The sequence below is a fragment of the Globicephala melas genome, chromosome 19 (genome assembly GCF_963455315.2).
Source record: "Globicephala melas chromosome 19, mGloMel1.2, whole genome shotgun sequence".
Classification (NCBI taxonomy): domain Eukaryota; kingdom Metazoa; phylum Chordata; class Mammalia; order Artiodactyla; family Delphinidae; genus Globicephala; species Globicephala melas.
The window spans coordinates 58,857,801-58,879,141 of record NC_083332.1 but is presented as its reverse complement, the minus strand read 5'-3'; the positions used below and the strand labels follow the sequence as shown (position 1 = coordinate 58,879,141).

At 53.5% G+C, this 21,341-nt stretch overlaps 1 protein-coding gene across 3 annotated transcripts in view; it reads left to right on the top strand.

Moving 5' to 3' along the window:
- ZDHHC7 (zinc finger DHHC-type palmitoyltransferase 7) overlaps window positions 1-14,243 on the top strand; it is a 30,640-nt gene extending 16,397 nt beyond the window's left edge. For all 3 annotated transcript variants that reach the window (XM_030863162.2, XM_060289018.1, XM_060289019.2), the window contains 6 exons: window positions 2,759-3,080; window positions 9,286-9,410; window positions 10,218-10,314; window positions 10,752-10,833; window positions 11,523-11,653; window positions 12,279-14,243. In XM_030863162.2, coding sequence (XP_030719022.1) covers window positions 2,766-3,080; window positions 9,286-9,410; window positions 10,218-10,314; window positions 10,752-10,833; window positions 11,523-11,653; window positions 12,279-12,455 — 927 coding nt within the window. In that variant the 5' untranslated portion in view covers window positions 2,759-2,765 and the 3' untranslated portion in view covers window positions 12,456-14,243. The remainder of the gene's footprint in view (window positions 1-2,758; window positions 3,081-9,285; window positions 9,411-10,217; window positions 10,315-10,751; window positions 10,834-11,522; window positions 11,654-12,278) is intronic.
- Window positions 14,244-21,341: the final 7,098 nt, after the last annotated feature.

Genomic DNA, 21,341 nt, shown 5'->3' with positions numbered 1-21,341 from the left:
GATGGTTAATGGTGACAAGTAGATCTTTTTCTTCACGTATTGTCTTTGGGTTTGCTTACCACCTACGCTAAAAGGAGAGTGTGTCCCTGGAGGAAGATTCCATGAAGAGAATTGATCAGTTACTAGCAGGTATTACAAGATGAGGGGAGTTCTCAAATGTAAACCACTGGAAGGGTTTTGCTCGAGTGGTTGTCCCTTCAATAATGGGGGTCTGCAATGTTGCTCTTAGCGTTCTGGGAAACGGGGCTTGATTTAACACGACGATAAACAGCTCAGGTTCGGAGTGTAGACAGTATCCCATTAAACTGGACATTAAAGTAGAAAAACCGTCGGTCAGTGCACAGTGCTTTCAGGTCTTTTTCAGACGTGATCACGCAGAGTATTCAGTCACCAGTGACGGGTATCAGCACAGAGTGAGGCTGTGCCCTTGCCCTGGCTTCGCATCGCCAGTTGCCGTGCCATTTGCTCTTGTATTCCCAGCATTTTTAGATTAGTTGAGTGTAAAGGAATTGTTTCTTCATTTCCTCCCCTCCCTTCCTGTTGCATTAATGAAGTGTAAGTGCTGTGACTCAGCGGAAGGCGCCTGCTCTTGATGACAGATAACCGGATGTGTTCAGCCTAACCTCGCCGTGTTCACCGATTGCTTTCTTGCAAATGAAGTGACTTTTGGGCATCAGATTGTTCTCCCTTTGCCTTCTAGTGGATTTTACAAATTCAGCTCTGAAGCACACAGGCGTGATGCCTCAGTATCCTAAAGTGCTTCTGGGAATGTCCCTTCCCGCCCACTGGGGTTGGTATGTGTGCAGTCACCCTTCCTCACAAATACAGCTGCCATCTGCCCCTCTGGGGGAGGCCTGCGGCTGCTGTCACCAGTGCCTCAGCCGGGAAGGTTAATCGGGACTGGGTCAGGCGTCCAGAAGACTCAGGTTCTGATTTCTAGGCAGAACTCGGGCTGCACGAGTGTGCTCTGACAAAAAGCTGGCCTGTCTCTGGACATGTGGCCCCTGCGACTGCTCGCTGCCCAGCAGGCGGGCACCCATTGCTCCTAGAAAGCGTCTTACCTGAGGAGTAGCCATAGAGCAGAGGGATTCTGGTCAGGGGAGTTTTTCAGCTAAGGCTTTGATGAACATTCATGATTCACTAAAAAACTTCCGTGGCCATCACTAGGCCTCTCTCTGGATCTGAGACGGGGACCAATTCACGTTGTTGCGTCTGCCTGGAAACAGATGCGCGCTTGCCGTGAGCCCAGGGGCGTGCGGGCACCCGACGGGGAGCCCGGAGAGAAGAGCCAGGCCTTTCCCACGAGGGCTGGCAGCCAGCCCAGGGCTGAGACACGGACGCCCTCTCAGGGTAGGGAGTGCTGAGCGCACTGCCCGTGGAGCTGCCGAGCCGGTCCTCCTCCCAGAGAGTCTCAGCCCCCTGGCGGCATCAGGCTTTACAGTGGTGTAGACAGGACCGCGCTCCAGCACCCTCTCCAGATAGCCGTGTCTGCTGTTCAGAGTCCCTTTGCAGAGTGCTCTTCAGAGGCACGAGGACTGCCTCTGCAGGATGACTTGCTTGGCAGAGAGAGGCCTCAGGCGCTGCAGGGCGGGTGGCCTCTGCGGCAGAGGCCTTAGCAGGAAGGCAGCCGTCGGGTCCAGTGTGTGCTGGCTGAAGAACGGCTGGTTCGGGGCTGCCCAAATTCTTATCTTCAGTTTTTTCACTTCAGTAATTTTAAAGCTCTTGTTGTCTGATCTAAGAGCAGGCTGCGGGGAACAGTTTCCTTGCTGTCTTGTACTAGTCAGTATCTTTGTATCGAGAGGGAAACCTGCAAAATATTTGCAGAAGGAACTCTCACCAGCAGATTCACTCATTCAGTAATGTTTTCATCGTTCCCGTGCTCCAGTTACAGTTAAGGAAGGAAGTAATGCCAGGATTCCGAGCGGATGCTGTGCGTCAGCTGTAGCAGACCCGGCCCCAAGAGCATTCTCATCCCTCCTCCCCCGCCACGCTGGGGAGGCCACAGTCGCTTGCTCTGTGCTTGTTTGAAAGAAGCCGAGCCTGAGTGGAGAAAGCCCTCGGGTCGTTTGATAAAGTGCTATCAGTGTTTTTCTATCCCCTGCACGAACAACAGGGCCACATGAACTGACTCTGTTTCCCTTTCTTTATTTATCATGAGTATTTCTACTCATATCAGACACTGAAGACAGGAGGTTATAGGTTTAAGGAAGCAGCACAATGTTTGCTAGGAAGGTGTACGTTTTCCTTTGGTTTCTGACCCTGTGTGTTCTCGGGTATTAGGAAATACGGGAGAGTTGTCGAAAGAACAGATAAGTGAAGGAAACTGTTAAAAGACTGAAAGAGGAAGGGCGTTCCAGACACAGCACAGAGTTAAAGAAGACTGCCTCAAAAACATGGTCGTACGTTGTCACAGTTCAAACGAGGGAGAAGTGAGAGTGAAGAACTCAGTGAAACAGGGAAGAGTCAGGCGAGAACTGGGCTCTGTGGTCGTGGGCCGGGGTGGAAACGAGCAGTGAAAGAGCCCCTTGTCTGTCAGCCTCTCATCAGCTGCTGGCATGTGTGCGCTGCGGGCCCTCGGGCCTTGGCACCGTGGATGGGGCCGTGGCACCCCAGGCCTCGTCTTGCCCAGGCTTGGAGCCTGGGTGCCAAGGGTGTCTAGCTCCTGCCCCGCGTCGTCCTTGTGCAGTGTGGCTGGGGCCAGCCGCAGGTGACCGTGTGTCCCCGGGAGCCTCACCAGTTGTGTCCCATGCCCCTCCAGGGAAACCATGCCGTCATCAGGACACCGGCTCCGGGATGTCGAACACCATCCTCTCCTGACCGAAAATGACAACTACGACTCTTCCTCCTCCTCTTCATCCGAGGCCGACGTGGCAGACAGGGTCTGGTTCATCCGCGACGGCTGTGGCATGATCTGTGCTGTCGTGACGTGGCTACTGGTCGTGTACGCGGACTTCGTGGTGACGTTTGTCATGCTGCTGCCTTCCAAAGACTTCTGGTACTCCGTGGTCAATGGAGTCGTTTTTAACTGCCTGGCGGTGCTTGCCCTGTCCTCTCACTTGAGGACCATGCTCACCGACCCCGTGAGTACCTGCCCTCTCGCTGGGGTTTTCGGCCGGGTCTGGGCTGGGGAGGCACCAGCGGCACCGGGCGGAGGGCCTCATGCTCCCGCAGCCTCGGGGTTCACGAGTTCCTGGATACAGGCTGGTGGCGTTGTTTGTGGCTTCGCTGGAGAGAACCCAGCGCCCAGAGAGAGGTGATGTCATGGTATATTCATGGAAAACATTACACTGAGCTGTTTATTCAGATGAAGAAAGTGTACTGAATAATGCCTGAAATCCTATTTTATTTTTTAATGTTTATTTATTTACTTGGCTGTGCTGGGTCTTAGTCGCTGCGCGTGGGATCTTTATTGCTGCTTGCGGGATCTTCGTTGCGGCCTGCGGGATCTTTTTAGTTGCGACATGCGGGATCTTTAGTTGTGGCATATGGGATCTAGCTCCTGGACCAGGGGTCAAACCCACGCCCCCCGCACTGGGAGCACGGAGCCTTAGCCACTGGACCGCCAGGGAAGTCCCCCCTTCTAGTTTAAATACTTTGTTTCTCTGAAGTATGGACTGAAAGCTGAGCGATGTGGCATCTAGGTTTCACCACTTTACGAATCACACGCAACTAATTTAACTTCTTTGGGCTGCAGGTTAGCTATTATCTTTAAGTTCGCTGTAGGAAGAGCTGGTAGTGTCAGCCATCTTCCTGCATGTTGAAAACGGGGCTGGGTCCATCGTTTGTAGGCGTTTCGGCAAGGAGGCCACCACGTCGGTGCCCAGGTGCCAGGCTGCGGTGTGCCCGGTGGGGCCGGGGGAGGGAGGGCTACCCGGCTGGGCCCCTCTCATCACAGTGCTTGTGTCTTCTGACCAGTGTAGGCGTCCTTCCCCCCGTGGTCCCGCTCCTGCTACAGCCCCTCTCCCGCGGGAAGAGGCCTCACAGCTCTTCAGGAAGCCCCGAGAGCCGGGGGTCGGGTAGCAGGTGTGTGTAGGGCGCTGCCTCTGCTCCCGCCGGGCGTGTTCGCTTCACTTGTTTCGCTGCCAAGAAGCTGGATGGAAGCGCTGAGGGCTGGAGTGTGAGGTGGGGGAGGGTGTGAGTCCTGGATGCAAGCATTTTTTAATTGAAATTTAATTCACATTCCGCAAAATTCACCCTTTTGTTCGATAATTTTCATGTATTCACATCACCGCAGTCAGTTTAGACATTTTCATCACCCGAAAAAGAAACCCTGCAGCCCTTAGCTGTCACCGCCCCGCCCCCCCCAGGTCCCCCAGCGCCAGGCAACTGCTGATGTACTTTCTGTCTCTGGACTGGCCTGTTCTGGACAGATCACATAGATGGAATCACACAGGGACACATGGCCTTGACGTCTGGCTTCCTTCGCGGCGCGAGGTTCCTAGGGCTCACCCACACCGCGCACTGTCAGGGCTTCGTTCCTCTTCACGGCTGAAGACTGTTCCACTGTGGGGTTGGGCCACGTTTTGTTTACAGCCATCGTCAGTTGGTGGCCATCGGGGTCCTTCCCACTTTCTGGCTGTTATGGACAGTTCTGCCGTGAACCCTTGTGGACCAGGTTTGTGTGGACCCATGTTTCGTTTCTCTTGGGTAGAGACCCAGGAGTGGAAGTACCGTGTCATATGTTCACGCTACGCTGAACTGCTGAGGGTGGTTTTTCGTGGCGGCTGCAGCGCGTTAGAGTCCCCCCAGCAGTGTACGGGTTCCTGCTTCTCCACCTCCTCAGGTGATGTTCATGTGTTTGATGAGAGCCATCCTGACGGCTGTGAGGTGGTACCCCATTGTGTTTTGATTTGCATTTCCCTGATGACTAACGATGCTGGGCTTCTCGGCCGTTTGTAGGTCTTTGGAGGACGGTCCGTTCACGTCCTCCGTCTTGACATCTGGCTGTCACTGCTTCCGCCATGCCACACGTCAGGACTCCAGTGGCAAGTTACAGAAACCACCGGGAGTCGGTGTGAATAGAACCAAGGGCACCCCGCGGGGTGTCAGGAGCCCAGGGCAGGGGTGCGTCTGGCCGCGGGCAGGCATTGGGACTGGGGTGGGGAAGCTCTCAGGAAGGAGGCAGGGGAGAGGCCGACTGAGCCCCCAGGCACCCCTGTCCTTCCTGGCATCTGGCCCTCTGCCGCCTAGTGAAGACGGTGGCCCCTCACACCAGAGGGAATTGGGAGCGCTGGGTTCCAGACGCACCGTGTGGGGGAGACTGCGTGGCCGGCGGGGTCGGGTGTCTGCTCCGTCCTCTCCTCGGGGAGGCTGCTTTCTCCTCTCTGAGGATCACCTTCAACACGGGGTCCAGTCTGGGCTGAACGAGAGCCGTCACGCAACCCGGGTGAGGCCAGTTCTCTGCCGGACGTCCTTTTACTAAGCCATTAGGAACAGTCAGTCTTTGCTAGGTTTGGCTCTGGCCTGGGTTGTTTCTTGAGAAGTTATTGGTACTTTGAGGGGGGAGCAGAAAGGAAGTTGGGGTCTCTGACATGTGATGGACCAGGGAGCTGATCGATCCCAAGGCAGCAAGCTCACCTCTGGAGGCGAGTCTCAGTGTCAGAAGCATGAGACTGTGCAAGGCCACCCGCTGCCCCGCGCCCAGAGCCTGCTCTCCTCTGTCCCCAGCCTTGTTCTACAAGCATCAGCCTTAGCAGCAGATGTGTGCCGAGGGCCCACTAAGGCGCCTTTGTTCCGGGTGCCCTGGGACGCCTTTGGGCGTTCATTAACCCACCAGCACCTTGCGGAGGTGGGCGTACATCACATTAGAAGGTGAGACCCACAGCTGGCAAGAGGCAAAGCTGGGGTTTGAACAGTTATCCGTTGCCAAAGCCCTTCTTTTTCGTTAACTTCTTACAGACATTTCATTATACACAGAAGTGGAGAGAAGAGGGTCATGAACCTTGCTTATCACCTCGTGGTCAATCTCGTGTCAGCGATATCCTCGCCTACTCCCTTTCCCTCCCCAGAATATTTGGAAGTACATCTCAGACATTATAAAACTTTATTTGTAAATAACTGTGTGTATCTTTAAAAAGGGCTCTTTTTTTTTTTAATATAAATTTATTTTTTATTCTTGGCTGCGTTGCGTCTTCGTTGCTGCGCGCGAGCTTTCTCTAGTTGCGGCGAGCGGGGGCTACTCTTCGTTGCAGTGCACGGGCTTCTCATGGCGGTGGCTTCTCTTGTTGCAGAGCATGGGCTCTAGGTGCGCGGGCTTCAGTAGTTGTGGCACGTGGGCTCAGTAGCTGTGGCATGCGGGCTTTAGTAGCTGTGGCGCGCGGGCTCAGTTGCTCCGCGGCATGTGGGATCTTCCCGTCCAGGGCTCAACCCCTGCATCGGCAGGCGGATTCTTAACCACTGAGCCACCAGGGAAGTCCCAGAAGGGCTCTTCTTTATAAAAGCATGGCTACAACGTCAGTGGCTCATGTGGAGCGGTTGAAGAATTCCTTACTGTGTCCAGTGAGAGTCCACATCTCCTCAGTCGTCTCAGTCCTTTTATATTCTTTTGTTTGAATCAGGATCCAAATAAGATCTATCCTTTGTGACTGGTTGACGTGTCTCATTTTTCTCCTTCCGCTCTGGGGTTTTCAGCTTATATCCCTGTACGTGGTTTAACGTGCTCCTCGTCCCCTGTGCTGCCCATGGATTAGCAGGTAGACCTAGGGGAAGCGCCACACTCCCGTGCCCCTAGGTCAGGTCCTGGGGATCCAGGATGCGTGACAGGGAGGGAATCAGGGCGTCAAGATGGAAAGATATGGGGGGGAATGTGCTTTGCAAATCATAACTTCCCTGGATATATGTATGCCGTGGTTGGGAGCACTCTTCCTAAGAGTGGGCACCTGGTTTCCTTCTCCAGGGCGGATCAGAGGTGGGTGGGTGCAGGTGTGAGACGTCGGGCGCCAGCAGCAGCAGCGAATGGAAAAGCTGTCAAGAGGACGCTGTGCCACAGGGGAGCCGTCTGGGCCGTGCTGGGGTAGGAGGCGTGGCTATGGCAGGGAGCACAGTCCTGGCGAGACACAGATGAAACACGCAAGATGCGTCTTAGAAAAAACATGCCCTGAAAATGGTTCGAAGGCGAACGCGAGCTTGAGGAACGTGCCTCACCTGTTCGGAAGGTTTCTTTGATGGAGCGAAGAGGGGCCCACTGGTGCCGAGGAAGCGGGCGCTCCTCTGGTGTGACCTGGTGAGACCCGGTGCTGAGCGGACCCGGGCCCGCCCTTCTGCTCTGCGTCTGGCCTGCGAGAGCACATCGGACTACGGAATCGAAGTGTAGATCGCCAGCCGCGGGGACCTGGGTGAGTCATCGAGAGGCACTGTGGGAGACGGGCTGCCTGCCTGCCCAGGGCTCTGAGCCGCAAGAAGGACCAGAAGATGCCTTCATCTCCACGTGGGCTGGTGGTTACGTGTTATCTGACGTGTCGCCCCCTCGAGATGCACACCTGTCCTCCGTGAGCATCGCAGGAGCGCTCTCCAACCAGCGGGCAGCGTGAGGTGCCGTGCTCCGCAGAAGTGTCAGGTCACGTGTTTTACTGTGAAAGCAGCGTGTGTGTGGCTAAACCTGCTCCATTCCATCGTCTTATGAAACGTGTGACCCGAGCTGTCACCAGGAGCGGCTGTACAAGGTGGGAGCTCCTGAAGTCAGAACAGTGTCACGGGGCCAGCGGTAGGCGTGGGGCGGGCTGGGGTCCTGGCTTGGTTGAGGGACCAGAAAGACTCCAGAGGGTGTTGGGAAAATTGAGTAAAATGCTGGACCTGACCTTCTGATGTGAATTCTCAAAAATGAACCTTTAAACCCTGAACTTTTTTTACACTGTAGATTAAGGAGACAGGTGGCATGTTAAGGCCAGGATCTTGACCACAGCAGCTTCCCTGTGTTAGGATGGGGGACTGACCGGTGCCCATCTGGAGGGCAGTCAGCTGCAGGGTAGGGTCGGGCAGTGAACCTTCCCATTTTGCCTGCAGCCCTTCCTGTACTGCCCCCTGAACCCGGGGCACGTTGTAGGACCTCACTCTTGCTGGTGACAGGGCCGCCTCTCCGGCTCCCCGGGGGCCTTGGAGCCAGTGGTCCTGGGTCTCCACACGTGCCTGCTGGGTTTTGCAGATGTGGGTGTCGGCCCTGGCCCTGCAGAGGTTGGCTCGGGCAGCCAGACAGTGGGCTTTCAAGAGCTCCAGCGCAGCTCCTGCTGCCAGTGGTGTGCCTGCCATCTCCCCGTGCCCTCCTGTCACTGCGCCCCCGTCTCCCCGTGCCCTCCTGTCACTGCGCCCCTGTCTCCCCGTGCTCTCCTGTCACTGCACCCCCGTCTCCCCGTGCCTTCCTTGTCACTGCACCCCCGTCTCCCCGTGCTCTCCTGTCACTGCGCCCCCGTCTCCCCGTGCTCTCCTGTCACTGCGCCCCCGTCTCCCCGTGCTCTCCTGTCACTGCGCCCCTGCTCTACTCCTCCCTCCCAGTGGGGCTCCTTCTCCAGAAACGTGCATTTCTGTGTGAAGGACAGGCTCCATGGGGCACAGAAACGGGGTCCTGGCCTTGTCCACAGGCCATGGTGCCCAGAATGATCTTCCAAACGTGATTTCCACTGCCTGTCTCCACTGCCCAGAGAACAATTCCTCCCCCTCTGCAGCCTACTCGGGCCCGCTGCCCTCCCGTGTGCGGGGCTGTCCGGCTCTTGCTCCCATTTCCAGATTCTTGGTCCCTCTCAAGCTCCCCTAGCGCTCAGGGCTCCTGCAGACACACTTACAGCCCCGCTGTTCCTGCCCCTGGGCCCAGACGCCTGGGGGAGGGGGGTGCTTGGGGCTCGTGTGTGACGGCTCCTGATTAGGTTGGCAACTTCAAACACACAAGATAAAGTCCTTTTTGAGATTGCTTTGTTCAGCACTCCCTGCTGCCGCTGATAGGAAACCTGTGTGTCAGGAAGTGTGCGCACCCTGGGGACGCCAGCTGCCCTGGGGCTGGAGTGGCTTCCAAACACACCTCACCTCTGGCACGTCCTGCATGAAGTTTGAAAAACCCAGGTGACTCACCTTATGAAGGATGACGCACTCTATATTTTGAATTCATTTTAAAGCATGCTATTTTTCATGAAAAATAAAACTTCTGGTCCTGCCTGAGTAATAGTTATTTTTCATATTAATGTAAGTGGCAACTACAGCATGATAAATTATATCATGGTACATAACACCCAAGACTAATTCCTAAATTCACTGATGTTTCCTTCCGCCCAGCTAAAATACACTGTTATTAAACCATAGGGGGCAGTACCCAAAGGGAATGCTACTAAGGAATACATGGAGAGTTTGCAGCTGAAGCCTGGAGAAGTGATCTACAAATGCCCCAAGTGCTGCTGTATCAAGCCCGAGCGCGCCCACCACTGCAGGTATGGCGGCCCTCCCCCAGGGGAACCCGAGTGCCCATCACTGCAGGGACCCCTTCCCCAGGGTGACCCGAGCACCCATTACTGAAGGGACACCTTTGCCAGGGCAACCAGAGCACCCAGCACTGCAGGGACCCCTTATCTGCGGCAGCCAGTGCATCCACCAGTGCTGGGACCCCTGCCCCGGGGAAGCCCGTGTGCCCACGACTGGAGGGGCCCCTTCCCCGGCACAGCCAGAGCCCACGCTGAAGGATTTCTTCCCCAGGGCAGTCTGTTCACCCACACCCACCCTTACGGGGACCCCTTTCCTTAGGCAACCCAAGCACCCACCACTGAGGGACCCTCTCCTCAGGGCAGCCAGAGTACCGAGCACTGCTGGAATCCCTGCCCCAGGGAAGCCTGAGTACCCACCACTGGAGGGACCGCTTCCCCAGCAGCCATAGACCCACCACTGCTGTAACCCCTTACTTGGGGCTGAGCCCCCCACTACTGCAGGCACGGCTTCCCCAGGGCATGTTGAGTGCCCAATCTGCAGACACCCTTCATAGTGCAGTCCAAGTGCCCACCACTGGAGGGAGCCCTTCCCCGGTGCAGCCAGAGAACCCAGTGCTGCTGGGACCCCTTCCCCAGGCAGTGTGAACACCCACCACTGGATGGAACCCTTTGCAGGTGCAGCCTGAGCCCCAGCCCCTGCAGCGACCCCTTCCACAGGGCAGGAGGCCCCCTGGGTGGCTTCTTCCCAGTACTGTCTTCATTGGGCGGTGTTTCCTCCGAGCGTGGAATAGTGAAAATCTAACTGCTCCTTTCCAGTATTTGCAAAAGATGTATTCGGAAAATGGATCATCACTGCCCCTGGGTGAACAACTGTGTCGGAGAAAAGAATCAGAGATTTTTCGTGCTCTTCACTGTGAGTAAAGATACGCATGGAGTGAGTGACTTGTACTAAGTTCTTTATCTGGAATCTTACCTGGAGCGAGTAAGTTTATTCTGACGTCAGCCCTGCAGCCTCTTCTCTGGGACTCAAATTATACCTGTGCTGTCACTGGTAGGAAGTAGTCCACCAGATGAGTGTACGTGGCTTGTGTTGTTCTGGGCGTTTTACTGTGATTTAATTCTCTCCCAGATACCTGGAGCCCAGTCGTTAATGGGCTCTTGCTGAAGTGGTAGAACGTGTTTCCCCATGTGGATTTCTGTGCTTGGTCCAGTGTGGTCCTGGCGAGGCGGATGTCAGCTGCTGCTGTTACTCCTTCCCTCACTCATTTTCACTGACCCATGAGATCAGGAATAAACGTACGGTTCAGCGGCCTTTCGTCCTCGCATGGGCTAATGGGTGTCTCCCCGCAGATGTACATCGCGCTGGCGTCCGTGCACGCGCTCGTGCTCTGCGGGCTGCAGTTCGTCGCCTGCGTCCGAGGGCAGTGGACTGGTAAGTGCAGGTGCAGGCCCCCCTGCACGTGCACGCTGTGGGGGGAGAGGGGAGGCAGAGGAAGAAGGGATCCTCCAGTTTCGAAGGAAATCGTCTTGGTTATTTTAGGAGTTAAATGAGCTTTTTAAGAAAAGAGTATGGGACAGTTCTCACACTGCCATTTTGCTATAATGAAGCCATGTACATACACTTGGTCTTCCTTAGTCAGCTAATAGTTTCTGCACCTTGCAGATTTTTGAGACTGGGTGAGAATGCGTATTGTTCCCAGCAGGCCTGTGTGTGCTCTGGCTGGTCGAGCGTGCATGGCTGAGTACAAGTCGCCCCGCGAGTGTAGCCAGGCAGGCGCGAGCTGGGCGGCCCTGGCCTTGGGTGTGCGGCCTGCTCACAGGTGTAGGCACACGCGACGCTCATCTTTTCTGGCTTTTGCTGTATCTTAGTACGCAGTGCTGTACACGAATACAGTCTCAGTAGAAAGCGGGGTAATACAGAACCTTCCGCATCTGCCGACCAGGAAGTGGTGGTGTGGGTTCTTGCCTGGCAGGGCTGCCTCCCGCCCCTGGTGGACAGCGGGTGTGCCTGTTTACGAAACGAGCTCCTTCCTCCGTGGACGCCGGCCTGAGGGCGGCACAGAGCCGGGGCCGCTCGCCGCGCTCCGATGTCCGGCCACAGCCAGCTCTTCTCGTTCACAGAATGCAGTGGTTTCTCACCTCCAGTCACTGTGATCCTGCTGATCTTCCTGTGCCTTGAGGGTCTGCTGTTTTTCACTTTCACCGCAGTGATGTTCGGCACCCAGATCCACTCCATATGCAATGATGAAACGGTACGCTCCTCGTCTGCTGTGTCTGCAGCGGCCTTCGTGCGGGCACGAGTCGGCGGGCAGCACTGCTGTGGACGGCGGGGCCCGCGTGTTAACCCGGGAGGTGGACGGGGCAGCCCCGAGGGGCCGCGACAGCATCACCGCACGCGCCCCCCTCGCTGCGTGCAGCTCGGGTTTCAAGCGTACCTGTGATGTGAGAGTCAACAGAGCCAGGCGGGGAGAGCCGGTACATTCCGTTTCTAGGAGGCCCCGCCCCCTGGCAGCTGCAGGGAGCTGGTCGCCTTCATGTCTTTGAACTGAAGGCCCAGAGCAGGCGCTTCATCAGCATTTGTAATAATATAGTACGTGGAAAAAAAGACAATCCTGGCCCGGAGGGCTGGCTCCCCCTTTGCCTCTGGGGCTGCCTAGGCTGTCCACCCCGCTGGTGGCTGCAGCCTGGCTGTGCTCGGGGGCCGCGGGGCTGGTGCCAGGAGAGGCCCCGCTGCTGACCCCGACGCCTCGTTCCCACGTGCAGAGGGAGGGACGTGTGAGTCTGGTGGTGCTTCCCCTGTTGTCACCGCTCGCCTGACCCGTACCTGCTGCGGGTTTTCCTGGCGCTGCCGCCCACTTGCTTTTCTTTCTCCCGCAGGAGATTGAGAGGCTGAAGAGTGAGAAGCCGACGTGGGAGCGGAGGCTGCGGTGGGAAGGGATGAAGTCCGTCTTTGGGGGCCCCCCCTCGCTGCTCTGGATGAACCCCTTCGTCGGCTTCCGATTCAGGCGACTGCAGACGAGACCTAGGAAAGGGGGCCCCGAGTTCTCGGTGTGAGGCTCTCATCGTGCTGGGACTTGTTCACGGACTTTATCTATTTGGGGTCGGAAAGGGTATCAGCAGCTCCTCTGTGGCCAGTAGGGCAAGTGGAGAGCAGCTGCTTGCGGCAAGCAGAGTTTATACGTTTCCGGTCACAGATGGCGGAGTTCCCACACTAGCTGGGTGGCGCTCTGATGCGTGTCACCGTCCAGTAACAAAGGGACGTGGCGGCACGGAGAAGCCAAATGTCATCATCTTCCTGCACAGTTAGGAGTTCTGTTAACGTACTTGGCATCTTTTAAGAAGTTTCGTGGGTTGTTACACGGGTTATTAAAATCCTGTGTGCTGAGCTGCTTTTCTCACTCATGAAGAAAACGAGCCAAGCCAGTGACCAGGAATTCTGCGGCTGGTGGCTTCGGGGAGCTCCCGCTGGCCCCGTGATTCCCGAGGGTCCGCCTCGGTCCAGGAGGGGCCTGGATGCAGGAGCCGCAGGCGCTGCACGGAGCATCAGGGCTGCAGGTTCGCTCCCCGCCCGGGGCTGGTGGGCCCTGACCCTGTGGGCAAGTCCACGTGTGTCTGTGTGTGTGCGTGCACGTGTGTTTTAAAGTGGGCCGTGTTGTTCAGGCAACATAACACGTTATGGGTGTGTGCCACAGACAAGCTATTTTTTAGAAACCGACGTTTCAGGGAAGAGGGGAGAGCTGCGCGGGGTCCCCCCTCCCGTGGGGTTTACTATGAATGTATTGCATATTGGAGAATATCTCAATCCAAAGAACAATCATTCCTGTGTGGTCTTCTGTTGCCCTCCTGTTTTAATTTTTTTTACAAAAATCTTGAGTGCGTGAGAGGGCTTTGGCACTGACCTGTCTGGTTCTGGCCAAATGAGCAGCGTGTAAACGGCCCCTCCGTGAGAGGAGAGCAGCGTCTGTGGCGGCTTGGCACCTGCAGCCTGATGCTCGCGCAGATGGCCTGCAGGGGGCGCACGCGGCCCCGACGAGGTGAGGGGGCCGCGAGGCAGGAGCCCCTGGGCCCCGTGGGCCTCGCTTGCAGACTATTCAGGATGGCGACAGCTTGTTTGATTTTTCAGTTTTTACCTTTTTGGGGCATCATTTTGTTTCTTTACCCACGTCACAAGCGATAAAATAGGACCCTTGGTGCAGAGCTTAAAATTATGCCAGAAAGCAAACAGCTCCCCTCCCTGGGGACTCGCCTTAAACTTGCCTGGTTTGTCGGTGTTTCGCGGGACTGAGGAGGAAGCCATCTCTGACAAGGTCTTGGGGGGGGTGGTGTCCCCTGAGCCCACGTCCCACGCTGAGAAGAGTGGGCGTCTCCCTCCTGGTCTCCACACCTCTCTGCTCATCTGTGAGCTGTTTTGCTTTCGTTTGCATTAACCCGTCCCCTGTCCTGATCAGGGTTTCTACCACTGCTGGCGCAGAACCACAAAGGGCCTATTGGACAACAGTCTAGCTGAGTAAGCGAGCTGTGGGACGGGTGTGAAATGGACTCAGTCACTGCAGGACGTGGGCTGTGACGGGGGGCGCCGAGTCGCAGCCGGAGGACTAACAGAACAGGAGACTGATGGGTTTCCCGAGACTGTTCTGCAGCATCTGTCGTCTGGGTTGGACGTGTGTATTGGGCTTCAATGTGAGGCTTTTCATATGTATATCCTGGTTATCAATAAAAACAATTATCAAAGTGGTTGAATCCTGTGAGACTTGGCAAATACGTGCAAATCAAGTATACTTGACTTTTCAGCCTCTTCTTTCAATGTAACTTTTTTAAGAAATAAAGCCACCAGTTGACATTCTCCAGCCCTTTGTTCAGTGGCGCGGTTCTTGGTGGGTCGTTGGCGTGTTTCCGTGCTCGGCTCTGACACCGGCACCCGGGCCGCTGCGGTCCCCCCTGCTGCTTCCAGAGCCCCATCCTCGCCGGGGACAAGTGAGCCGCTCTCCCAAAGGTCGCCGTCTCCACATTTAACATTTTACTTCCAGTCGACGCAACTGATCTCACTTAGCTTTGTCCTAAACATCCCTTCATTTTTTTAGTGCGCTTGGAAATAAAAATTGTAAAGATCACGCTCTTCCATCCAGCATCTCAGGTGCCCACAACTTCATTCAACAGTGTGTCTAGTACTTGCAGTCAAAGGAGGGACCCAGAGAGGCGAGGCGAGGGTGGCCGCCACGTAGGGAGGCACTGGCCGGCCTTGCAGACGCGTCCCCGAGCACGCCGCTGCGCCGGCAGCCGCCCTCAGGCTTGTGTCTGTGGCTCTGCAGAATTGTGCCGCGGTTCTCTGTTCTTCCTGTTGGAATGTTTTATAGGCTCATCTCAGATGACGTCTGCATTAAAATGGAAAATGAAAAGATGACCCAACTAGGAAGGTGGCTGAATCCCGTCTTCCGTTAGATTTGGGTTTCGCAGCTTAAGCAGAGAGAAGTATCCTGAAGGGGAGACAGCCTGGGAAAAGCCCGGGAATGGTGGGCGGGGTGCCCGTAAAATCCTTGTTGATCCCAAAGTAGCATTCTGGAGGCTTCAGTGACAGGCCAGCTGCCCACAGTGTTGCCTGAGGATCCAGTATGAAACCGGATCGCTCCCCGCACAGGACACAGGGAAGTTACGGCCAACTGCAGGTGTGCGGCTGCGTCAGCGAGCGCTCCCCGAGCCGGGTGCTGATCTTTACGGAAGGAATGGCTCTGCCCCAGGACTGATGGCAGGCGTGGAAATTACGGGGTCTCTGTGCACTTTGGAGACCCCACTGCGGCCTCCCAGTTTTGCCGCCGAGAGGGTCTGGGAACTTCCGGTTCCTGTCTCAGACGACCTTTTTTTTTTAACTCAGGAAGCCTTCACTATCTTCTTTTTAGTCCTTGGTTCCTCAAAGTCAACAGTCCTCTGCCTTGATGCCAATGCTTGGTGGACCCTTTCCACCTTAGACACGTGCTCCTCGGTTCTGACAAAAGTGCTGTGTTCCAGGGGCTTCCCTGGTGGCGCAGTGGTTCAGAATCCGCCTGCCAATGCAGGGGACACAGGTTCGAGCCCTGGTCCGGGAAGATCCCACATGCCACAGAGCAACTAAGCCCGTGCACCACAACTACTGAGCCTGAGCTCTAGAGCCCGCGAGCCACAGCTACTGAGCCCGCGTGCCTAGAGCCTGTGCTCCACAACAAGAGAAGCCATCACAATGAGAAGTCCACGCACCGCAAAGAAAAGTAGCCCCTGCTCGCCGCAACTAGAGAAAGCCCGTGCGCAGCAACGAAGACCCAACAGCCAATAATAAATAAAGTTAAAAAAAAAAAAAAAAAGACTGCCGTGTTCTGTCTTTGGGAGTTTCACCCTCTCCAGTTTCTTATTTTTCTGACTTTTACGCATTGGGCTGCCTAGACTCTCCTCTGATTTCCTCTCATTGTCTCCTCTGTTTTCTGGAAAATATACCTAACTTTGTCTTCTATCTCTATTATTGGATATTTTATTCAGGCTGTGATAGTTTTAATTTCCAAGAGTATTATAAAAGACTTCTTTTTTAAGAGCAGTTTAAGGTGCACAGTATAATTGAGAGGAAGGTAGAGAGAGTTCCCACATACCCGCTGTCCCCACACACGCACAGCCTCCCTGCGCTGTCAGCGTCTCCGCCAGATGGTGCACTTGTCACTGATGAACTGATGAACCTACACTGACACATCATCACCACCCAGAGTCCACAGTTACATTAGGTTCACTCTTGGTGGTGTACATTCCATGGGTTTGGACAAGCGTCTGATGCTGTGTGTCCACCATTATGGCAGCACTCCGAGTATTTTCAGTGCCCTAGAAATATTCTGTGCTCTGCCTACCTATCCCTCCACTCCCTTGCCCATGCTGGCAACCACTGGTCTTTTTACTGTCTTCATAGTTTTGCCTTTTTCCACAGTCTCATAGAGCTGGAACCATAAAGTATAGCCTTTTCAGATTGGCTTCTTTCACACGGTAATATGCCTTTAAGGTTCCTCGTGTCTTTCCACGGCTTGACAGGGCATTTCTCTTTAGTGCTGCATAGTATTCCGCTCTCTGGCTGTGCCACGGTTTATCCATTCGTCCACCTAAGGGCATCGTGCTTGCCTCCAAGTTTTGGCAATGATGGGTAAAGCTGCCATAAACATCCATGCACAGGTTGTATGGACACTGTTTTCAGCCCCTGTGTGCTATGCTATGAGTTTCAGGCCTCATAAGTCTGACCCACTTGGAGTTGATGTGTTTTATGTGCGGTGTAAGGTAAGGGTCCAGTCTCTGTGGTGTAAGATGTGTGGACGTCCAGTTTTCTAAAAATCACTTGCTGAAGAGACTGTCCTTTCCCCATCGTGTAACATTGGCACCCTTGTTGAAGACCAGTTGACCGTACACACGTGGTTTTATTTCTGGGCTCTGTATTCTGTTCCATTGGTCTATATGTTTGTCTTCATGCCAGTACCATACAGTTTTGATTACAACAACTTTGTGATATATTTTGAATCTAGAAAGTGTGAGGCCTCTAGCTTTGTTCTTTCTCAAGAGTGATTTGGCTCTTTGTGATCTTCTGTGGTTCCATATGAATTTTAGAGTTTTCTCTATTTCTGTAAAAAATACTGTTGGGATTTTGATAGGGATTGTGCTGAATCTGTAGATATATTTGGGTAGTATGGACATTTTCACAATATTAAGTCTTCCAGTCCAGAAACATGGATGTCTTTCCATTTGTTTGTTTCTTTAATTTCTTTGATCAGCGTTCTGTAGTTTTCAGTATACAAGTCTTTTACCTCCTTAGTTAAGTTTTTTTTTTTTTTTTCCCTCCTTAGTTAAGTTTATTCCTAAGTATTTTATTCTTTTTGGTGCCATTGTAAACAGGATTGTTTTCCTAATTTCCTTCAGGCAGTTTGTGGTTAGGGTATAGAAATGCAGCTGATTTTTGCATGCTGATTTGTATTCTGCAACTTTACTGAATTTATTAGTTTTAGCAGTTTTTTGGTGGCATCTTTAGAGTTTGCAACATTATGTTGTCTGCCAACAGGGACAGTTTTATTTCTTCCTTTCCAACCTGAATGCCTTTTACTTCTTTTTCTTGCCTACCTGCTCTGGCTGGGACTTCCAGTACTGTGTTAAATAGAAGAGGTGAGAGCGGGCATCCTTGCCTTGTTTCTGGTTCAGAGGAAAAGCTTTCAGTTTTTCACTATTGAGTATGATATTAATTGTGGGCTTTTTATATATAGCCTTTATTACGTTGAGTTACTTGCCTTCTATTCCTAGCTTGTTGAGAGTTTTTATCATGAAAGGGGGTTGAATTTTGTCAAATGCTTTTTTTTTTTTTTTTTTTTGCTTCTATAGAGGCGATCATATCTTTTATCTTTTATTCGGTTAATATGGTGTATCACATTAATTGATTTTTGTTTGTTGAAACATCCTTGCATTCCAAAGCTAAATCCCACTTGGTCATGGCATACGATTCTTTTAATGTGCTGTTGGATTCAGTTCGTTGGTGTTTTATGGAGGATTTTTGCATCCATGTTCATCAGGGATATTGGCCTGTAGTTTTTTCTTGTGGTGTCGTTGGCTTTGGTATCAGGGTAATGCTGGCCTCATAAAATCACTTTGGAAGTGTTTCCACCTTTTCAGTTTTTTGAAAGAGTTTGAGAAGGAATGGCATTAATTCTTCCTTAAGTGTTTGGTGGACTTTACCAGTGAAGCCATCTATTCCTGGACTTGACTTTGTTGGGAGATTTTTGATCACTGACTCAATCTCTGTATTAGTTATAGGTCTGTGCAGACTTAATAAGACTAGAGATGAAAAACTAGACATTATAACCGATGCCAGAGGAAGAAGAATGGTCACAAGAGACCACTACGAACAATTACGGGCCTGCAAACTGGATAACCCAGAAGAAGAGGATCAATTCCTAGAATCAGAAACCTACCAAGACTAAACACGAAGAAACAGCACACCACTTGAAAACGCCAGCCGAGGTGGGTGCTGCGGTGGGTCTGGTAGAGAGTTAATGGTCGGCGTCACTGCTCTGGGGGTCACCAACGCAAGCATTAGTGGCACATACTTTGTTTTGAGGAATTTTGGGGGGGAGGTACTTGAGACCTCAAATTGATAAAGAAGCAATGTTCAAACCAAATGACACATTTGGGGTTTAATTATGCTTCTTTTATTGCATCTCCTCGTTCTCACTGTCGTCCTGAGGACATCATGTGGAACGAGTCGAGAAGGGAGAAATGAAGGCTCCTACCCAGCCCCAGACCAAGGGTGACGAGCTGCTCCAGACCACGTGGACCTCCCAGAGCTTTAAAGATGGCGCCGCAGGAACGGTGACCTGGTTGCAGGTCACATGGTCACCACACGTTTTCCAAGTAACACAAACACAGCAACTCCGGGTAAGACTAAACAGCTGCAGGAATCAGCGATGACGTCATTTAATTCCAACTCATGAAACTTGGTGTTGCCACCGTTATGCCGTCTCCCTTCCTGTGGCGTCAGCCCATCGTTCCTAAAAACATCCGGCCCATTTTTTGGTCATCTCCTCTGTCCACCCAGGTGGGCCAGAGACACTTGGCTCTATGGTTGTGATTTCTTTTCCAGTGTTGGAACATCCCAGAGAAGCACGACTTTGCAGGCTGACTGGAGAGAGCTGGGAGCAAGCACTGACATTCACTCGGGTCCCTAAAGCCCCCAGGTTCTTCTCAAGAGTCGTTCACACACGAGAACCCACAGAAGTGAACGCCCTGCAAGGCCTTCTTCTCGTGAGGACATCACCGTGTTGTCCAAATACATCCAACATTTTACACACTGACACTTTCATGGACACACAAATTCCCTGCATCCGGGTAAACTTTAGATTCTGATTCAGCAGGTCCTGGGTGCAGCCTGAGACTCTGCATTTCTAACCAACTCCTGGTGGTGCTGTTGCTGCTGGTCCGTGGCGCACACTTTGAGTAGCAAAGTCTAGATGTCAGCCAACATGGGAAGCGTTAATTACCCTATGGTAGCTGCGCAGTCAAAGTATTAACCATTTGGCAACGTTGAAACGTATTTCGCTTGTGTGAGCGAAGAGGACAACCCTCGGTTACACTCCTGTGTCAGGATGACATGCACGGGCACACAGGCGCGTCCGTATAAAGTCGAAACAGGAGGGGAACAGAGGGCAAGGAGAGCATTTGGATTTGCTGAGGTGACGAGCCTTTCAGAAAATCTCAATTTTTAAGTCCTCATAGGTTTGTAGAATAAACAGTGTTTTGAGTACGTGACCCAGAAAGCAGGCTACTGAGCCGAGCCGCTTGCCGTCGACTTTAGAAGGGTGTTTAGAGCCTCCTCATTCTGAGGACAGCCTGCGGCTTAACGAGACAAGCCTGGACGGTGGCACGGCTCATACAGGCCGAGGGAAAAGGCAAGAAAAGGCCGATTATTTAAGCAGGAAACGCGTCGGTCAGTGGGGGGGGGGGCCCTTCGGTGGGGTCACGTGGCAGGGGAGAGTAGCAGTCCTGCAGAGCTAGCATCCCGGCTGCTACTGGAGTTTGGTGAGACCTGCGGCAGCGCAGGGCGGTCCTCGCTGACCTGCCGCCCTGCAGTGACCCTGGCTGCTTCCCAGCCACCCCGAGGAAGGGCTCACCCAGCTCTGAAGCCACTTCCCCTAAGTGGCAGGCCTGTCTTAAGGTCCGGAGACATCATCAAATCAGTGCGTAGGTGGCCGGGGCCCACTTTGAAGCGGACGTGGTCCTTTGGGTACACAAGCTCTGGCTCATTCGAGACACAGTGTTCTGAGTCCACAGGCGCACCAGCCCTGAAATCCTCTCCCAAGCAGGTGCCCGGCGTGGGACGGCCAAGCTCGACAGGCCCGTGGGCACCAGGAAGCTGAGGCTCACAGGCAGCAACCAGCCCTCCGACAAACCAGCACCGGCCCCAGGCTGGAAGAACTTGCTCGAGTTCCAAGAAGAGCTCCAAGTGCAAGGTTAAAGAATAGTAATGATCGCCAGGACGCAGTTCTGACGTTTCCGGTCTCCAAAATGCCTTCCTATACATGATCTGATTGCATTTTCCCTACGACCTTCAGGCAGGTAACAGTGTACCCATTTTATAGACCAAAACAACTGAGTTTCTTCAAGGTTACAGGATGTGCCCAGGTTGTCACAGGTACGGAGAAAGGAGGGATTCCCCACGGGCGTTTTGGCTAGAATAAAAGCACTTTTTTCTAACCTAGATCCTTCTGTTTTTATTTTTTAAAGTAAAAACAGTAAAAAAAATAATAACTTCTTGAATAAACAGAGGAGTCGAGAACAATAAAACCTTCACCGAGGTTTTTTCGATAATATCTTCAGTTCAGGGTTTGAACCGCAAAGCATATGCCAGATGACCCTCACCCTTGTCTGCAGGCTGAGTCGCGCCTCCCTCAGCCTTGAGCAATGGCTGTCGATTTCCCGGAGCTGCGCCCGCCCCCGCGCCGGAAGCTCTGTGTTGTGCTCAGCGTGTGTGCAGGTGCCAGGCCCAACCGGGCACTTGTGGGCTTCCTCGGATATTCAGACTCTGCTTTCTGAGTGTCTGGGATGTGTGTCCCACAGCATCACATTCCCTGGCTCGGGATATAAACTCGCTTGACCTTTTCCCCATGAGCTTTAATGCAAATCCAGGGGCGACGGAGATGGGTTAATGACAGGGACATGCCCACCACGGTTTCCATCACCACCTGGAAGAGGAGAGAGGGAAGGGACCCAGGCGACGACAGGGAGAGGCTGCTCAGGGACCCATGGGTGGCGCACAATGAGTGTTTTATGTTGAACGTTACTAACGCTATTTAATAACAATGACAATATTATTAATGACAATAATGAGAAGCTGGCTGACTTCAAACTCACCTTGTCATCCAGAAGCAGCTCACAGAACTCCAGGAAGACCCACTTCTGCTGCTT